We start from the raw sequence: 17,590 nt of genomic DNA, 5'->3' as shown, positions 1-17,590 counted from the left end.
AAAGTGAACACTGTAAATCTTAGTGAAAACTAAATTCTTTCTCAATTCCTGCTACTCTGAGAGATGTACTGAACACTTTTCCACATTAGCATACATAAACACAAACACAATAGTGGCTCTCTAGAATATATTATTTATTTTCAGTTTCCAGGAGTTAATATTAAACCTGGACTTCAAGATTAATGTTTAAGAGTCCTCACAATTTCTTTTTAGAAATCAGAATGTACTTTAGATACTCCTAATAACCATGAAGCGAACTAAAATAATTTTTTCATCTTGTTTTCATCTTTTGATATTTCTGAAACTTCTCTTCGTTCATTGTTAAAAAGCCTTTTTATTAGCACCCTGTGTTTTTCTCCCTTTATAGGAATAAAGCTGCACCGGAATCTATCAGTGGCTCATGGGAATCTCTCTCCCTTTTTTTTTTTTTTTTTTTTTTGTCTCTCCAGATCATTAAAGACCAGAAGCTACTGGTGATAGTTGGAGGGATGCTACTGATTGATCTTTGCATCCTGATTTGCTGGCAGGTTGTGGACCCTTTGAGAAGGACAGTGGAAAAGTATAACATGGAGGTATGTCCTCAAGTCTAAGTAATACTTTATGGTCACATATCAGTATCTACAGCTTTGTATAAGACCAAGTGAAAGATGCATTAGGTTATATGAAACCAGGACAAACTGTGTATTTGGGAGGAAGAAGGTTTCTGTTTTTTAAAAGCAAATAGAAATGAAATAACTGCAACCAAAAGAAATTGTATCTGTAGTTGAAGGTGTCACGTTTCTGTCACTTGTGAGAGATTTTAGATGAAAGTGTTGTAAACATGGGAAAGTCCTCTTCTAAGACTCTCTATCAGAGTCTGTTGCAATAAATAATAGATTATCAGAACCCATTAGTAGATTTCAGTAAAAGCTTATTCAAGTGCAGGAGAGGTCACTGCTTAGACTGCATTCTTTATGGTGCTGTTCAGGAATTATGTTACCTACTGCTATATTTATTTTCAGTAACAGCATGTGCATACACACATACTGATTTTAATGTCATTCCCAGAAAGGTCATGCTAGAGATCTTGGTAGAGGAGGTAATAGCTTAATCCTTCCTGTACAAATTTTCCACCATTCTCATAGGTTTCTAGAAGCAGAGCTTTCTGGACAAACTGACAGCAAGAAACATGGCAGCAACAATACAGAACTAGGGAAAAAAAATAAATCTATCTGTATGCAGATAAGTAGTGTTTGAGAGTTTATTACCTCCAACAGGGAAACTGGTGATATCTGAAAACTAGATTATATGAGGACAATCTAGAAGTGCTATTTTATTCTTCAATAGCTGGCAATCAGTAAGAGAAAGAATGGTAGTTTTCTCTTTTGATGTTAATGTTTGCAAGAAAAGATACGATATTTTATTCCATTGTTTTTACTTTATTCTTACTCTGCGGTGTAGTTCTGGGATTTTATTAAAAGATGATTTTATTTTTTATTTGAATATACTTTGTAGAAGATATCTTAGAATGATGCCTCCTAAACTGCAAAGGATGCCTTTCAAGAAATCATTTTAGCATCTGAAAAGATACCTCTCAGTCATTCCCTAGAGTTTGAAATTATTTTTTTTAAGACACTCCTCAGTTATTACAGTTGTCAATAAAAATGGAAAATGTAACTGCAATTTGTCTTGTGCAGACACTTCCGTTCTGTGTTTGTGGAGCTTGGAACAATAGCAGCTTGTCGATAGCCTTGTTTACTTCATTTTGTTCCAACTGCATTGCAACTGATATTTCAATTGTCAGTGTTGTTAACTGTTTCACTGCTCGTATAAAACCAAACATAATAGGATGAGTAGTCACAAAATCCAATTGAAATAATGCTCATTTCAGTGCTCTGGGCGAATGACTCAGAAGGACTTTCACTTTTTTCCCTGATCAGAGGGAAACCGTAACTGAAGATCCTGGTATCTGGTCTTAGCAGAACCATTTGAGTGAAATTTCTGTAGACAGCAGCAGTAACTGAAGCTATCAAACCATAAATACCATATATTTGAAAAATAATTTTTATTGGAGTTTTAAATTACTGCAGTTTCCATCTGAACTTATCAGTGTATATTCTTTGGTCTTGTAATGTATACCACTGAAAACTCAGTGTGCTTCTTCCATGTTCGGTGCTATCTAGACCATGGGGCTGCAAACCAGTTGCCTGAACTTTGATCAGAACTGGAATTCTCTGGGAACTATGTAAGCCCATGCAAACTCACATTCAGTCTATATACATGAGAATGTGTAATATTTTGAACACTCAGCATAGAATTGACTTAAACTTACTGTTAAGAGCACTTTGATATTACTATAAGTTGTGCAGAATGTTATTTTAAGCTAATGGATTTAGGAGGGAGAGAAATGAAAGTATTAATGCAACCAAATTGCATTGGTCATTAAAATATTGTACCTATGTTCTATCTTATAAAAGCAGTGATGTGAATGGCAATTTGGTTTCCTGAAGCAGGTCTCTTCTGTAAAAGCAAATGACAATTTTATTTGCTTTTTCTTTTATTTATTTAGGTTTGAGTTTTTTTTAGTTTTAGATATTTTAAATGCATTCTGCAATTGTGAATTCTGTAGTTGAGCCTGCCTGAGCAGGTATTATCTTTTGTATGTTTGAAAAGTACTTATCACATAGTAAACACTACTGGGGGAGAGTTTCTATTTCAGGAATCACGTGTATTTCTCGTCCCACTTGCTTCTATGAAATAGTTTTAAAGGGGTATTTTCTCTCAGTTGAAGTTGATCCAAGTGGTAGAGATGAAACTGAATGTAGCCTCCAAAGTTATGAATGCAATCAGTCATTCTAGCTAATGAACTGTTTGAGTGCTGTTTTAACTATGATACTCATTGGCCACCTAAGTGGAAGTTCTGCATTTGGCCACTACTGGGTGGTCTTCTATTAACTGTGTCTTCATAAAGACGTCAATCAAAGTAACCAAGATGAGGAGCCTAAAAACTGGAAGTTTGCTGTTTGGCATTATTCACAAAATAGTTCATTTGAATACTAATACCAGCAAATTATGAAGCACTTTTAAAAAATCCAGACTCCTTTTCTGAAGTCATTTTTAAATACAAGCTATCCATGCCTTAAAAGCTGAGGATGGGCAGTCTAGATCTGAAAATACAAAGGGAAGTGAAGGTGCTTGTGGTGACTCTCCACCCCTGACAGAAGGAAGAAATCAGATGGGATGTTGGGTCTGTCAATGTTCAGACTGGTCTTTGGTATCTGACCCTAGATGTCAGGTTCCTTATGAAAAGCACTACTATGGGTGCCATAAGAGATCATGATAAAAGTTTTACGTTTAAGCCCTAACGCATCCAGATCTTCCAACCATCAGTAGGGCAGTTGTTTGTTATATCATATATCATAAGCAAAATTGTTGGATAAAAGCAAATAGGTTATAGATAAAGAGAGGGACCGCTTTAAAATGTCTGTAGCTGTACACTGATCTCCAACAGAAGAACTGTAAGGTTACTCCTACATATACTTCGTACAGAGTACTGTAGGCTTGACTCTCACATAATGCAAAAGCATTTTCTGACACAAAATGCTTCAAGCAGCAGTGTTAAAAAATGGGAATTAATCCATAACGTTACCTCTATTCATCTGTTTTTCTTGTTGCATCAGCTGTAATATTTCTCCTTTTGCTAATGTTTCAGACCAGTGAAGAGACCAATCGCATTTTTTCTCACTAGCTTCTTCCTTGGCTGAACTTGGAATCTGCTTTTTTCATTGTAATTCACCTGTTTGTCATTATCAAAATGCTCTGTGGATATGATCTAGTCTCAGCTAGGTTTCTGCCAGACTAAGTTTCTCCAGATCGTGTGAACTGGAGTGCATCCTTCCTTGCCATCCCAGGTCTTAGGCTCAACAGGCCATGAGGAATTACAGTACTTCTGTGTATGCGGCTGTGGAAGAGCTTTGCCCTGGTGGCAAGGCTCTACTGCCTTTTTCCAGCTGTCTGGATTTTGTCCTGTTTTCTTAAGAAGGCAAGATATATGTGCAAGGGTGCCCTGTGTTTTTTTTCTGACTGCCTAAAAAACTTTGTTTGCCAGTTTCAGTCAAACCTGACAGAGCAGATACAGCTCTTAAGGACATAGCACTGCTACAGATTTCCTGGAAACAGCCAGCTGTGTGGAGGAGAGGTTCTGGTAGTTCCCCTCTCCATAAAACGAGGGTCCCAGAGTGAGTTTACCCCTCTGTCTAAAGACAAACATTATAAATGACCTGCTAAAAGGGAGCTTCACACTTAATTGGACACAAAGAATCCAGCCACAAGACAGAAATATTTAGGAAACCAGCTTGCTCTAATTTCAGTTGCTCACTGATACACCTGCGTTGGAATGACACCACAGTCTGAAATAGCAAAATCCTTTTACAAAGTGGAATCTGTTCTCCATGTGCAATAGCCACATCATAATTCAGTTACGTACCTACTACAGTTCAGTAAGTCTGTGTATAGACACACATTTAGACCCACCTCTCCATCATAATACAATGGTGTAGTAATTCTTCTAGCTTGAAATCCTCTGACTGGCTTGTCTTCTCCCAACACAAATATCTGTGACACATTTTGAATCATTATGGCCTTAGAAGGTAACCAATAATAATGTTTAATAAATAAGAACTTGTATACTAGGGAAAATGGACTAGATTTGATAGTTCCTGAGGTGTGTTAGACTCAAGAAAGGTAATACTTTGCATACTGGATGCCAATATCTCTTGTAGAATTTTAAAACCTTTTTATCTGGGGCAGCAACCTTTCCGTTCCTTGATGTCTTAGTACCAGTTAAGTAGTTATCTCTGCAATGTTTCTTCTTATGCAACCATAAGATAATGTTATCAGTATTTAAAAATAGATTTCATTCTGGTATGTGGAGTACCAGTATTTAAGGTTTCACACTGAATTGTCCTGGGATGGCAGTAAGCATGAAATGGAGAACAAAACAGAGTGCCATTTGAGAAGATACCGAAGAGAAAACCAAACCAGTGAGACAACACCCTACTTGGGCTCCTAGCACTGATATAGATGTAATATTGCTATAATAAAAATATCAATATGCAGGAAAGATTGAGTAGGCCATGCCAGTGGCATAGTAGAGCGGTCTGTTGAAGAACACTTGGAATAAAATCAGATTAACATTCGAAGTGTATAACAGTGCTATTGGACACATTACTAATCAACAAGCGAGGTCATGATATTGACTGATATGTTGAGGGAGTCATAAGCATCGCAAGAGCAAAAAAAAAATGTCTGTGTAAACTGGACAAATGTGCTGCTCAGACTAATTCATTTAGTAGCAGTGACTGCTTTGTAATTTAACAGATAAGAGAACCCACAAAGGAGGAGTTAACTCTTTATTTCATTCTGAATAGCATACAGAATCTACATACATAACATACAGAATACCAACAAAGTGTTGATATCTGAAGGACTTTTCTGTAGCTGCAAATACATTGTTCTTAGCTTTGATAGCTTTGAAGAAGCAACAACCAAAAAAAGATCAGTAGAGTGGTACTCAGCTTCAGAAGGGGAATAACATAAAACTGAAGAAGCCTCTTAAAGAGACACTAAAAAGGACACACTAGAGAGTTAAATCTTTGCAGGTGGCCTAGAGAGTATTAAGAATATCATATTGGAAACTCAGAGTAAATGCATGCCACACATCAAGTAAGATTTGAAAAAGAAGAGACTCAGCATGACAAAACAGCAGGAAGACATGCTTAGAAAAAACTAAGTTGTATCCAAATGAGGAAAATAGAAAGGATCATAAAGTCTGGTAAGTTAAATGTACAACACAAAGAAGCAGTCTGAAAAAATCTTGCAAAAAGCAAAAAAACAAGAATAATAAATCTTTCTCTAAGTATTGGTAGCAGGAAGTTTGCCAGGGAATCTTTGGGGACAGTATTTGGTCAGAATATAAGAGCATTACTTACAGAGAACAGGGCCATGTAGAATGATTAAATGATTGCTTTGCTGCTTTGTTCAGCAAAATTCTTTCTATGCTAGAACCCTTCTGCTCAACTCACTGAGGAGTGGCTGCAGTTGCTGGTAGGAATAGAGAAACTGATCAGAAATAAATCACTGGAAACAGATTATATTCTCTCGGGCTTTCTAAAGCAATTCAAATGAGTAATAGTGAAACTACTGACAGCAGTATGTAATCATTAGCTCAGAACTGCTTTGATATCTGAGTAAAAGTTGCAAATGTCTTGCCATGTTTTCAAGACAGTGGAAACCTTAAACTTGTAAGTTAATGTCTGCAGCAGGCCAACTTATAAAAATTATAATCAGGAGCGGAATTAGAAATAAATATGCTGCATTGAGGAAGAGTTGACATGGCACTTGTGAAGGAACAAGTCATTCAAAAATTCAGTGAAGTCCTTTGAAGGAGCCAGCAGGCATGTGAACAGAAGCTGACACAGCCTGCTAGGTCTCCAAAAAGGACTCAGCAATTTCTTTCATCAAAGGCTTTCATGGAAATTAAATAGCCATGGAATAAGAGAGAAGCCCTCAAATGGATATAAAACTCTTTAGAACAAGGAAACAAAATTAAGGAATAAATAAAATTCATTTTCCAGGAAGGAGGGATGTAGCCTGTGGAGTCCTGCAGGACAAGTCCTAGTCTCTGTGCTGGGACCTGTGTTGTTCAGTGGAAGAGGAAGTGAAGGATGAGATGACAAAATTTTAATGGTTATAGTACGTTATTCCAGAAAATAAAAATGAGGGCTGATTGTGAAGAATTCTGTAGGGACATTGTGAAGCTCAACATAAAGTGAAATGGTCTTTCCTGATTCCAGCTGCAGCAGCAAACCTAAAGTTTATTATCTTGTTTGCTATACAAAGTCTTACTGATATAGAGGAAGATGGGATTTTAGATTTTGATTTTAAATTCAGCTGGAGGAAACCCATAAATAGGCTAGGTGAATTCAGTATGTTTTACATCTCTTTGAATAAGACAGAATAAGCCTGTCTTAAAACAATTATAACTGCCTAAGTTTTTCATTCAAATAACTAACCCAGAACAAAATCATAGTGTTAGCTGACTTGACACAACTCTGTGAGACTGGAGAAATTAGTGTTGTTCCTGAGTATCTGTCTTTTCTTTGAGACTGCTCCTAGTGCAGTACCTGAAGAAATTAATATTCCAGATATATTATTTGACTGTATGAATTTGTGAATTCAACTAAATATACAATTCTAGAAGTTATTCGAGGTAGTAATGCCAGACCACTGATAAGTTGTGTGAACATAACTGAGATGTGAAGAGAACTCAGGAAGGAGTTTGTATATTAGGTGTGAAAGAAAAGGAAGGGTAAAAGTATGTCCAAGGTGAGCGTGGTACTGTACCCTAATAGTTAGACTAGTTAACTAAGAGCAGAGGCCACCAAATATAAAACTTTTCTTAAGGACAGCTTTTTGTCTTGTGAAATTGATTTGTGTCTACATTTTTAAACAAACAATATGTGAAAATTGGGATTCAACTGCACAGGTGTAGCTTGAATATAATTTTCATTGAAAATTTAGTTGCCTGCGTGGTTTTCCAGGGTTCTTTCATGTCCTTTAATATTCCTTTTAAAAAATTTTTTTCATTTTTAATTTTTTTCTATAATATTAATCTTCTGTCATTATACTGCTGCTATAAGAACTGGAAAATACTCTGGTCCAAAATTATATACAGAGGAGGGGGTGTGTGTGTATTTGTATACACATGATAAAAATGTGGGAATAACATAGGTCTGAAATTGGTAAAGATGTCTGGTTCAAATTCACGTGCTCAAGTAGATTTATGCAGATTCTTCGCCATTTTGAAACAATCCTATCGTGTTCTTTTCTCTTTCTTCATATGTATATATGCATAAACAGATGTGTTTAGGGGTTGTTGTTTACATTGTGCTGTTGGGCTATTCAGTCAGCTAGCAGCTGGATTAGAGAGAACTTTGTCAAACATACATTATGAAATGAAGAATATAATTGGCTGAAGTAGTTTCTGGGGGTGTTCAGCCTAATGCAGGTCAAAGCCTGTTAGTCAATTTGTTCTCTAAATATCATTACGCCCATCTGTTTCCCCTACTATTTTTTAAATAAATTTAATTTCTTTCCTTCCAATTTGAAATATTACAGACTGTGGGAGCCAAATATCTCCTGAAATCTGTAGCCTGCTTTCAAACCCTGCCATTGTAGCTCGCAACAGGCGGCCCGCCAGCAGTAGCTGAAACTGAGAACTCTTACTTGCATCTGCTGGGGCCCACCAGTGGCTGGCAGCTGTTCCAGAGAGGAGGAAAATGAATGGCCATTAGACTCAGCTGTAGACCTTCCACCGGCCCAGAGGATCTAGAGCAGGTCCAAAGAAAAAGTAAATATTAAAGAGCAAAAGCTGGTTTACTTCTCTTTCTCGTTTGACATCAGTTTCCAAGGAAACGGAACAAAACGTGAGAACTGGGAGCCAGCAGCTGAGATTGACTCAGCTGGTGGCTAGTCCTGCTTCTGTTCCCATGGAAACACGTATCAAATTGGCAAAATTAAAGAAATAGGGCAGGGTCAGTTCCAAAATGGCAGGATGAATGGCTGCTGCTTCAGCTACTTAATAAGGTGAGGCTTGCTGGTGTTTATTCCTCTTCAGTAAGCAATTCCAATTTTAGTTCTGGCTCCATTATTCACTTCCCAATAAACTTTACTTCACAACCTCAGGAACGTAGGAACCACTGTCGTTGACAAAACTTGTAATTCGTCTTGTTCAGCAGCTTGTTTGCAACAATGACTGGCACAAATACTTTCAGAGGTGGATGCTAGAAATGTGTAGTTCACATCTGAGAGTTCATCTGTCATGCTTAAGTTTTAAGCTATGGTTCATAATGAGTAGTGACTTCAAATGTATGGTTGTGTATATCTTATAACTGTTTTATATGCTCTCTGAGTACTTTTCTTATTCCCATAAATTGTAAGTTGGTTTTGACTCTTGGTAACTTTTCACAGTTCAGTGTAATTGCAAATTAGGCACTGTGTGAAGAACTTCCTTTTTCAGGTTTGGAAATGTTGCTTTTTAGTCCCATTGAATGTGCATTATTTTTCTTTTAGGGAAAGAATTGAATCTTCCACATCTACTTTTGTGGTACCATTCATTACTATACATCTGTGTGTTTACTATACAACCTAATTTTCATCTTCTTTCTTTGGTAGACAGTCCCGATCTTATTAAGCTCTTTGTCCTATGACACAGAAACTCTAAAGCATCCTTTTTAGTTAGGATGACTAACAGTGCATACTTTAGAAGATCTGTGTAATGGTTTTATCTATTATTCATCCCTTTCCTTATGTTTAGTGTATTCTTTTTCACTGTTGTACACCATTAAACAAAATTTTGGACTTTTCTGTCAAAGGATTCCCAGATCACCTCCATGCACTAATTAAGACCTCAAGAAAATGTATAAGTAGTTCCACTGTTTTTAGGTGAAAATGGCCTTACAGTTACTGAAATCAAATGCCATTTGTCATCATATGGCCCACTCAGTTACTCTTCTCGCAAATCTTTAGACTCAATTAACCTCAACATTTTTGTCTACATATTTTTCTGCTTGTGCTGCTGGTCAACACTGATTTTAGTATGAAATTATGGTTCTTAGAGAGAACATATTACTCAGGAATATGGAAGCATGACACTTTTTTTTTTTTTAATGTATAATTATTGTTACTTGTGCTGCTGTTATGTAGTCACACTTGTGGCATGTTGTTGCTGTTTTGTGAACATTTTGCTGTAGCTCCTCCAGTTTTAAGGAGTCAGCTACCAGAAGTACCCAACAGGACCCATCCTTTCCACTGCATTTGGCAACCCAGACTGTTGTTCTCCTTTTGGGATCTTAAAGTATAATTCCCAGTCTAATAGATTATTGGAGGAAAGGAAATCAGGTGGAAGATATCTAACACTGGTAAAGCCATTACACACGTGTGGATTAAAGCTGCCATTTACTGCTTTTGGTAACAACACTACTGAGATTGCTGTGTATAATGTGAGGCTACCAGTAAATGGTTCACCACCTAATCACCATTAAAAGCAATAGAGATATCATCTGTCAGTGCATTCACACAGAATGCACTGTGATAGTTTTGTTCATTCACTGAGGAGGCTCAATATATGATAGACCCAGTGGTACTTCTTCACTTTAAACTTCAAATACATAGGATGCATTCATTCAGATTTATTCCTCTGAAGGCTGAAGCCAGAGCCAAAGTTAACATTGATTTTATGCTCCCTTATAAAGCTGCCAATAGCTACGGAGTTGGTATAGGACAAAACTGATGCTGTTTGGCAGTCAGGAACTGACTGCCAAACAGCAATGTACCTGACTTTAGGATATTTTCAGCATTTGTTCAGCAGTACCAAGCTTGCAAGGGCTTAGAAACTCATCTCCTCACATACTTTCCTTGTTCTTTCAGAGATAAATCTCTGAGGGATCTCTGGACACATTTTTACTTGAACTGCATATTCAGTGTCAAGATTCAGAGGCATTATAATCCAGACAGGAACATTTTTCACTCTTTTGTCAATGATTTGAGTTGTTCTTAATATCAGAAGCAAGAAAGACAAGAAGACTCTCCCTCCATCAAATGCCAAAGCCTGATTAAGAAAAACTTCCAGAAAACAGACTCCAGGAGCTGATTAATCTTCCTTGTTGCATTCTATCCCAGGCTTTCAATGCTCAGCCCCTTCTAGCCCTGTAACATCTCTCTGTTGTTTTCTGGAAGCAAACACCACTGTACAAAGACAGACTTTAATGCTTATGTCAGGAAACAGACGCTGATGCAGATGAAATGAAGCATAATGAATTACTCCAAGAATATGCTGAGGCTGCAATAGAGACCACTAAAATTCATCTACCAGACTTCTCTGAAGATAGCATATTTCGCTTTAAAATAGCTATGTAGGATAACAAATTGTCTAATATAATTAATGCATCTCTGGGGGAAGAATATTCCCTTGTTCCTTCAAATGTTTAATAGGCTGATACTGAAAAGACACACCCTGGATATCCTGGTACTCCTTTAAAACCACATCTTTCGTCACGAGCAATCTTATGGAGAAGGCAAGCCTCAGCTTATATTGTAAGTGATTATAGTCAATATCATTCACCTGAAATGTCTTGAGTTCTGGCCAAGACATTGTACTGAAACACATTAATGTCAGTGATGGATTAGTCCTGCTGTCAATGGGGAGATGCAAGCCATCTAGTCACCTGCCACAAGATCTTTATGCAGTGCTTGACCATGACGTAGCGCGAGCTTCGCCCAGACCACGCGGACAGCGACAGCGGCAGCGGTGAGTGCTGCAGCTTTAAACTCGAGCTAGAGGGGGCTTCCCGGAGACGGAGACGCCGAGGGAAGGCGGAGAGGCCCGAAAGGACTCGGGAATCGCGAGAGGGAGCGAGAGGCTGACGTGTCTGGGGGCGGGCCGGGCGAGCCGCGGCAAACTTAAAAGCGGCCATAGCGCGAGCTTCGCCCAGACCACGCGGACAGCGACAGCGGCAGCTAGCCGCAGCAGAGTCAGAGCGCGTGCCGGGTGCGCGTGAGAGCAAGGGCAAATATATTAGCGCACGAGCGCACAGCGGGTGGGAGCAGCCATCAGTTGTCGATCCCCTCGTGGCTCTAGACAAGAACATGGCCCCAACACGTGCAAAATGCCCCGCAAGGAAGAATGTGGAAACTCAGACGGAGGTCCCACAAAAACACGTGTCTGTGCAGGTCTCCAGCCTGGCATGTGTTCCTAATGGAGCCAGAGACACCGCATGTGTGCGTTGTGATCAAATAAACCACCTACTCAGGCAGGTGGTTGAACTGAAGGAAGAGGTGGATAGACTTAGAAGTATTAGAGACAGTGAAAGCGAAATAGATTGGTGGAGCCGTACACTGAGGCGTAGGAGTGGGGCAGAGGCTCTGCAGGATGTGGATGATCTCCCTTCTGCTTGTCACCAGGCAGAAGAAAGGAACCTAAGGGACAATGAGGAATGGAGGCAGGTCCCTCCTCGGAAGGGCAAGCAAAACTCCTGCCAGCCCCTGTCACCTTCCCAGTTGCACCTACAAAATAGGTACGGTGCTTTGGAAGTCGAGGGCCAGGCATACGAGGATAGGGACAAGGATTTAGACAGTGAACTACCCAGAGTCAGCCAGCCACCCCCACGCCTTCGGACTTCAGCAACAAAAAAAAAGAGGAAGGTAATTGTGGTGGGTGACTCTCTTTTGCGGGGAACAGAAGGCCCCATTTGCAGACCGGATCCTTCCCACAGAGAAGTCTGCTGCCTCCCTGGGGCCAGGATTAAGGATATAAAGAAAAATCTCCCTGCCCTGGTCCGCCCCTCGGATTACTATCCATTATTGGTATTTCAAGTAGGCAGGGATCAGGTAGCTAACAGTAGTCCAAGGGCCCTGAAGAAAGACTTTAGGGCCCTTGGACAGCTGGTTAAGGGATCAGGAGCACAAATTGTGTTCTCCTCCATCCCATTACTTGCAGGAATTGATGAGGGTATAAACAGGAAGAGCCAGCAGATTAACTCTTGGCTCCAAGGCTGGTGTCACCGTCAGAACTTTGGTTTCTTTCATCATGGGATGTTCTATAGGACATTAGACCTGGTGGCAACTGGTAGGGCAAGCCTTACCCAAAGGGAAAGAGGAATATTAGGACAAGAATTAGCAGGGCTCATTGAAAGGGCTTTAAACTAGGGTTGAAGGGGGATGGGGATGAAAGCAGGATTACTAAGGAGGAGCCTGGGAGCAGATTACCAGTGCCGATGGGTAAAAGTGCTAGCAAGGTCTTGTGGCCTGTTGTCTCAGCAGAGGTGGAGGATGGTAACCCATGTGGTAATGACATGAGGGACAGTGATAGGCTGGATACCACAGAAGGGTCTGAGCATGGTCAGGGAGGTGTTGGGCCTCACCCCCCCATAAAAATGGCAAGAAAACTAGCCCAGCTAAAGTGCATTTACACAAATGCACGTAGTATGGGCAACAAACAGGAGGAGCTGGAAGCCATTGTACGGCATGAAAGCTATGATGTAGTTGCCATCACGGAAACGTGGTGGGATGAATCGAATGACTGGAGTGCTGCAATGGATGGCTACAAGCTCTTCAGAAGGGACAGGCAAGGAAGGAGAGGAGGAGGAGTGGCCCTGTATGTTAGGGAGGAATATGAATGTGTGGAGATAAATGAGGGTAATAGTAGAGTTGAGTGCCTGTGGGTACGAATCAAGGGGAGGACCAGCAAGGCTGATATTGTGGTGGGAGTCTATTACAGACCACCCAACCAGGATGCAGAGGTTGATGAAATGTTCTATAAGCAGCTAGCAGGTGTCTCGAGATCACTTGCACTTGTCCTGGTGGGTGACTTCAACCTACCAGATATCAGCTGGGCACTCCATACAGCTGAGAGGGAACAGTCTAGGAGATTCCTGGAGTGTGTTGGGGATAACTTCCTGACACAGCTGGTGAGTGAGCCAACTAGGGAAGGAGCGCTACTTGATCTGCTGTTTGCAAACAGAGAGGAACTTGTGGGGGATGTAACAGTTGGAGGCCGTCTGGGGTACAGTGATCATGAAATGATAGAGTTTCTGATTCTCAGGGAAGCAAGAAGGGGAACCAGCAGGACTGCCATCATGGACTTCCGGAGGGCAGACTTTGGTCTTTTCAAAAGTCTGCTTGACAGAGTCCCTTGGGAGGCAGCCCTGAAGGGCAAAGGAGTCCAGGAAGGCTGGACACTTTTCAAGGAAGAAGTCCTAAAAGCACAGGAGCAGGCTGTCCCTGTGCGCAGGAAAGCGAGCTGTCGAGGGAAGAGACCGGCCTGGCTGAACAAAGAGTTAAGGTCACAGCTCAGGGAAAAAAGGAAAGTTTATGTCCTTTGGAAAAAAGGACAGGCAACTCAGGAAGATTACAAAGGTGTAGTAAAGTTATGCAGGGAAAAGATTAGAAAGGCCAAAGCTCAGCTAGAACTGAACCTGGCCCTGGATGTTAAAAACAATAAAAAGAATTTCTATAAATATATTAATAGCAAGAGGAGGACTCGGGAGAACCTCCACTCTCTCCTGGATATGGAAGGTAACATAGTGACAAAGGATGAGGAGAAGGCTGAGGTACTGAATGCCTTCTTTGCCTCGGTCTTTAGCAGTGGAGTAGGGTGTCCCCCGAGTACCCAGACCCCTGAGCTAGCAGTTAGGGGCGGGGAGCAGGACGAAGCCCCCGTAATTCTAAGGGAGATGGTGAGGGACTTGCTCCATAACCTCGACATAAACAAGTCTATGGGCCCAGATGGGATTCACCCGAGGGTTCTGAGGGAGCTGGCAGAAGTGCTTGCAGAGCCACTTTCCATCATCTACCAACAGTCGTGGCAAACTGGGGAGGTCCCAGCCGACTGGCGCCTAGCAAATGTGACGCCCATCCACAAGAAGGGTCGGAAGGATGATCCAGGGAACTACAGGCCTGTCAGTCTGACCTCGGTGCCTGGGAAGGTGATGGAACAGATCATCCTGAGTGCCATTATGCAACACATGAAGGATGCCCAGGTGATCAGGCCCAGCCAGCATGGGTTCACAAGGGGCAGGTCCTGCTTGACAAACCTGATCTCCTTCTATGACAAAGTGACTCGCTTGGTGGATGAAGGAAAGGCTGTGGATGTTATCTACCTAGACTTTAGCAAGGCCTTTGATACAGTGTCCCACAGTATCCTGCTGGAGAAACTGGATGCTCATGGCTTAGATGGGTATACTCTCCGCTGGGTTAAAAACTGGCTGGAGGGCCGGGCCCAGAGAGTGGTGGTGAATGGAATGAAGTCCAGTTGGCGACCGGTCACGAGTGGTGTCCCACAGGGCTCGGTACTGGGGCCGGTTCTCTTCAACATCTTTATCAATGATCTGGACGAGGGGATCGAAAGCACCCTCAGCAAATTTGCAGACGACACCAAGCTGGGTGGCAGTGTTGATCTGCTGGAGGGTAGAGAGGCTTTGCAGAGGGATCTAGACAGGCTGGATCGATGGGCTGAGACCAACGGGATGAGGTTCAATAAGGCCAAGTGCCGGGTCCTGCACTTGGGTCACAGCAACCCCAGGCAGCGCTACAGGCTTGGGGAAGAATGGCTGGAGAGCTGCCTGGCAGAAAAGGACCTGGGGGTGTTGGTCGACAGCAGGCTGAACATGAGCCAGCAGTGTGCCCAGGTGGCCAAAAAGGCCAACAGCATCCTGGCCTGTATCAAGAACAGTGTAGTGAGTAGGACCCGAGAGGTGATCGTCCCCCTGTACTCGGCACTGGTGAGACCCCACCTCGAGTACTGCGTCCAGTTTTGGGCCCCCTACCACAGGAAAGACATTGAGGTGCTGGAGCAGGTCCAGAGAAGGGCAACGAAGCTGGTGAGGGGTCTGGAGCACAAGTCTTATGAAGAGAGGCTGAGGGAGCTGGGGCTGTTCAACCTGGGGAAGAGGAGGCTGAGGGGAGACCTTATTGCTCTCTACAAGTACCTGAAAGGAGGCTGTAGAGAGGCGGGGGTCGGTCTCTTCTCCCAAGTTACAGATGATAGGACAAGAGGCAATGGCCTCAAGTTACGCCAGGGGAAGTTCAGGTTAGATATTAGGAAATATTTCTTTACTGAAAGGGTTGTCAGGCATTGGAATGGGCTGCCCAGGGAGGTGGTTGAGGCACCATCCCTGGAGGTATTCAAGAGAGGAGTTGACATAGTGCTTGGGAATATGGATTAGTGTTGGGTGGTGTGGTGGTGTGTGTGTGGGTTGCGTGTGTGGTGGTTTTGTTTTTGTTTTTTTGTGTTGTGGTTTTTTTTTTTTTTTTTTTCATTGGTTGGACTAGATGATCTTAAAAGGTCCCTTCCAACCTCTGTGATTCTGTGATTCTGTAATACTCTGTCATCTAAAAGGCACACCTTGGCTTTGCTCTAAAACCACTTCAGTGCTGCTCAAACTTCATAGGTACTGATGTACTTCTACTTAGAGGCAAAGTGCCACGTGGAGCACTTCTTTTTCTAGCATGCACAGGGAGACAGACACTTGGTGAACTGACTAGGTGGTATGGGCATACACATAGGCAATATGCAGATGGCAGAGTGCTTGGAAACTTAACCCATGTAAAACAGACTTTATGCTGGCGGGGAGAGGGCCTGGAGAAGAAATTCCACACATAAAGCCATCCTCTTTATGTCTATACACTACAGGTCATTTCACTTCTATATTTAGTTCTCCTGGATTCCTCACTGTTGCTAAGCCCTCTTACAGAGCAGGATCCGTAAGTAATACTATGCTATATTTGTACCCAAACCTTGAAGACTCTGTCCCACCCTGGCAAAGCAATGCAGTCTTAGTTCTTTACACCTTCTCATCTGCATAACACCAATACTATCTATATGGACATGAAAATATACATATTTTGAAAACTATTTAAAAAACCTGCTATGCCAGCCCAGGATATTTACTGCAAGTGCCTTAGGCCATTCTCTGCTTGGATTTCCCATACAGTAGTAAATCAAGACTTTTGGATGCCTATATTTTATGTATGTAAAGATTGCTCTGCTTTAGAGGGTAAAGTTGTTTCTTCTCTGATAAGCATACTCTAAAAATTCAAATGTATATTTCATATGTAAGTGAGAAAAAGCTTTTTTGGGATCTGCCAAACACTAAAATGAACTTTTCTACAAAAATTGCAGATTATCACAAGTCTCCTCACTCCTACAAAAGCAAGGATTGTTTCTGATTTAACTCTCTCCAGCGTCAGTATCAAGCAGAATGTGTTTATGCATATGTATTTTTATTTTAAAATGTCCTGCTGTTTATTCTTCTCTCCCTGGAGGAAAGAGAAGAAATGTGTACTAGCTGTTAACCATATTGTTAATGGGACTAATATGCATTAGCAATTCTTCAGTGACATATATATATTCTTAAAAGCTATAAAACTGCAGGCTTTTTGCTTTATGATGGCCTGAATCACCCTAAAGTCTACTTTCCAAACTGTCTTTGGTCTTATATTTCCAGCAGCTGCATCTGTACCCTGGGAAGTGCATGCCTTCTTTCCATGCTTCTCCACCGCCTGTAATGCTTTCTCCTGCCCACGTCCACGAACTCTCATGCTTACCAAATCTTACCTCATGCTCCCTTTCACTACCATAATCTGCAGGTCATTGGTGAAAGGACAGCAAACTGGTGGCTTAGGTCAGCACAGCTTTAGATCAGTACCTACATGTGAGCAGCTATTAAAGACTGGCAGCGACTTGGCTGCAGGTGGCCATGGTTTATGTACCACCAAGCTGGCATTGACATGCCTGTAGGCAGTCAACTCAAGGCTTCCCAGTAAGACTTGATTTAATGGTCCGTGGTAAGAATCAAACATAAATGTTTACTACCTTATTATGTGCAAGTGGTGGAGCGAGTTCCTAGTAGGTGAGGGTGGGATGGGGCCTTAGATAGTCTTGCAGAATTTGGGAAGGTGATAGTGGCCAAAGGTAACTGAGAAGAGTCAGAGATTTGGAGGGGACAGAGGAGTGCTGGGCTTGCTGCTGTCATTGATTGTGTGCCTGAGAGAT

At 41.6% G+C, this 17,590-nt stretch overlaps 1 protein-coding gene across 1 annotated transcript in view; it reads left to right on the top strand.

Annotated features, from left to right (window-relative positions):
• Positions 1-17,590, top strand: part of GABBR2 (gamma-aminobutyric acid type B receptor subunit 2) — a 486,116-nt gene that overhangs the window by 344,228 nt on the left and 124,298 nt on the right. The window contains exon 14 of the mRNA XM_074146426.1: positions 450-572. Coding sequence (XP_074002527.1) covers positions 450-572 — 123 coding nt within the window. The remainder of the gene's footprint in view (positions 1-449; positions 573-17,590) is intronic.

The sequence above is a fragment of the Numenius arquata genome, chromosome 4, assembly GCF_964106895.1.
Source record: "Numenius arquata chromosome 4, bNumArq3.hap1.1, whole genome shotgun sequence".
Lineage (NCBI taxonomy): Eukaryota > Metazoa > Chordata > Aves > Charadriiformes > Scolopacidae > Numenius > Numenius arquata.
The sequence above is the reverse complement of the archived record's forward strand: the minus strand, read 5'-3'. Positions and strand labels throughout refer to the sequence as shown.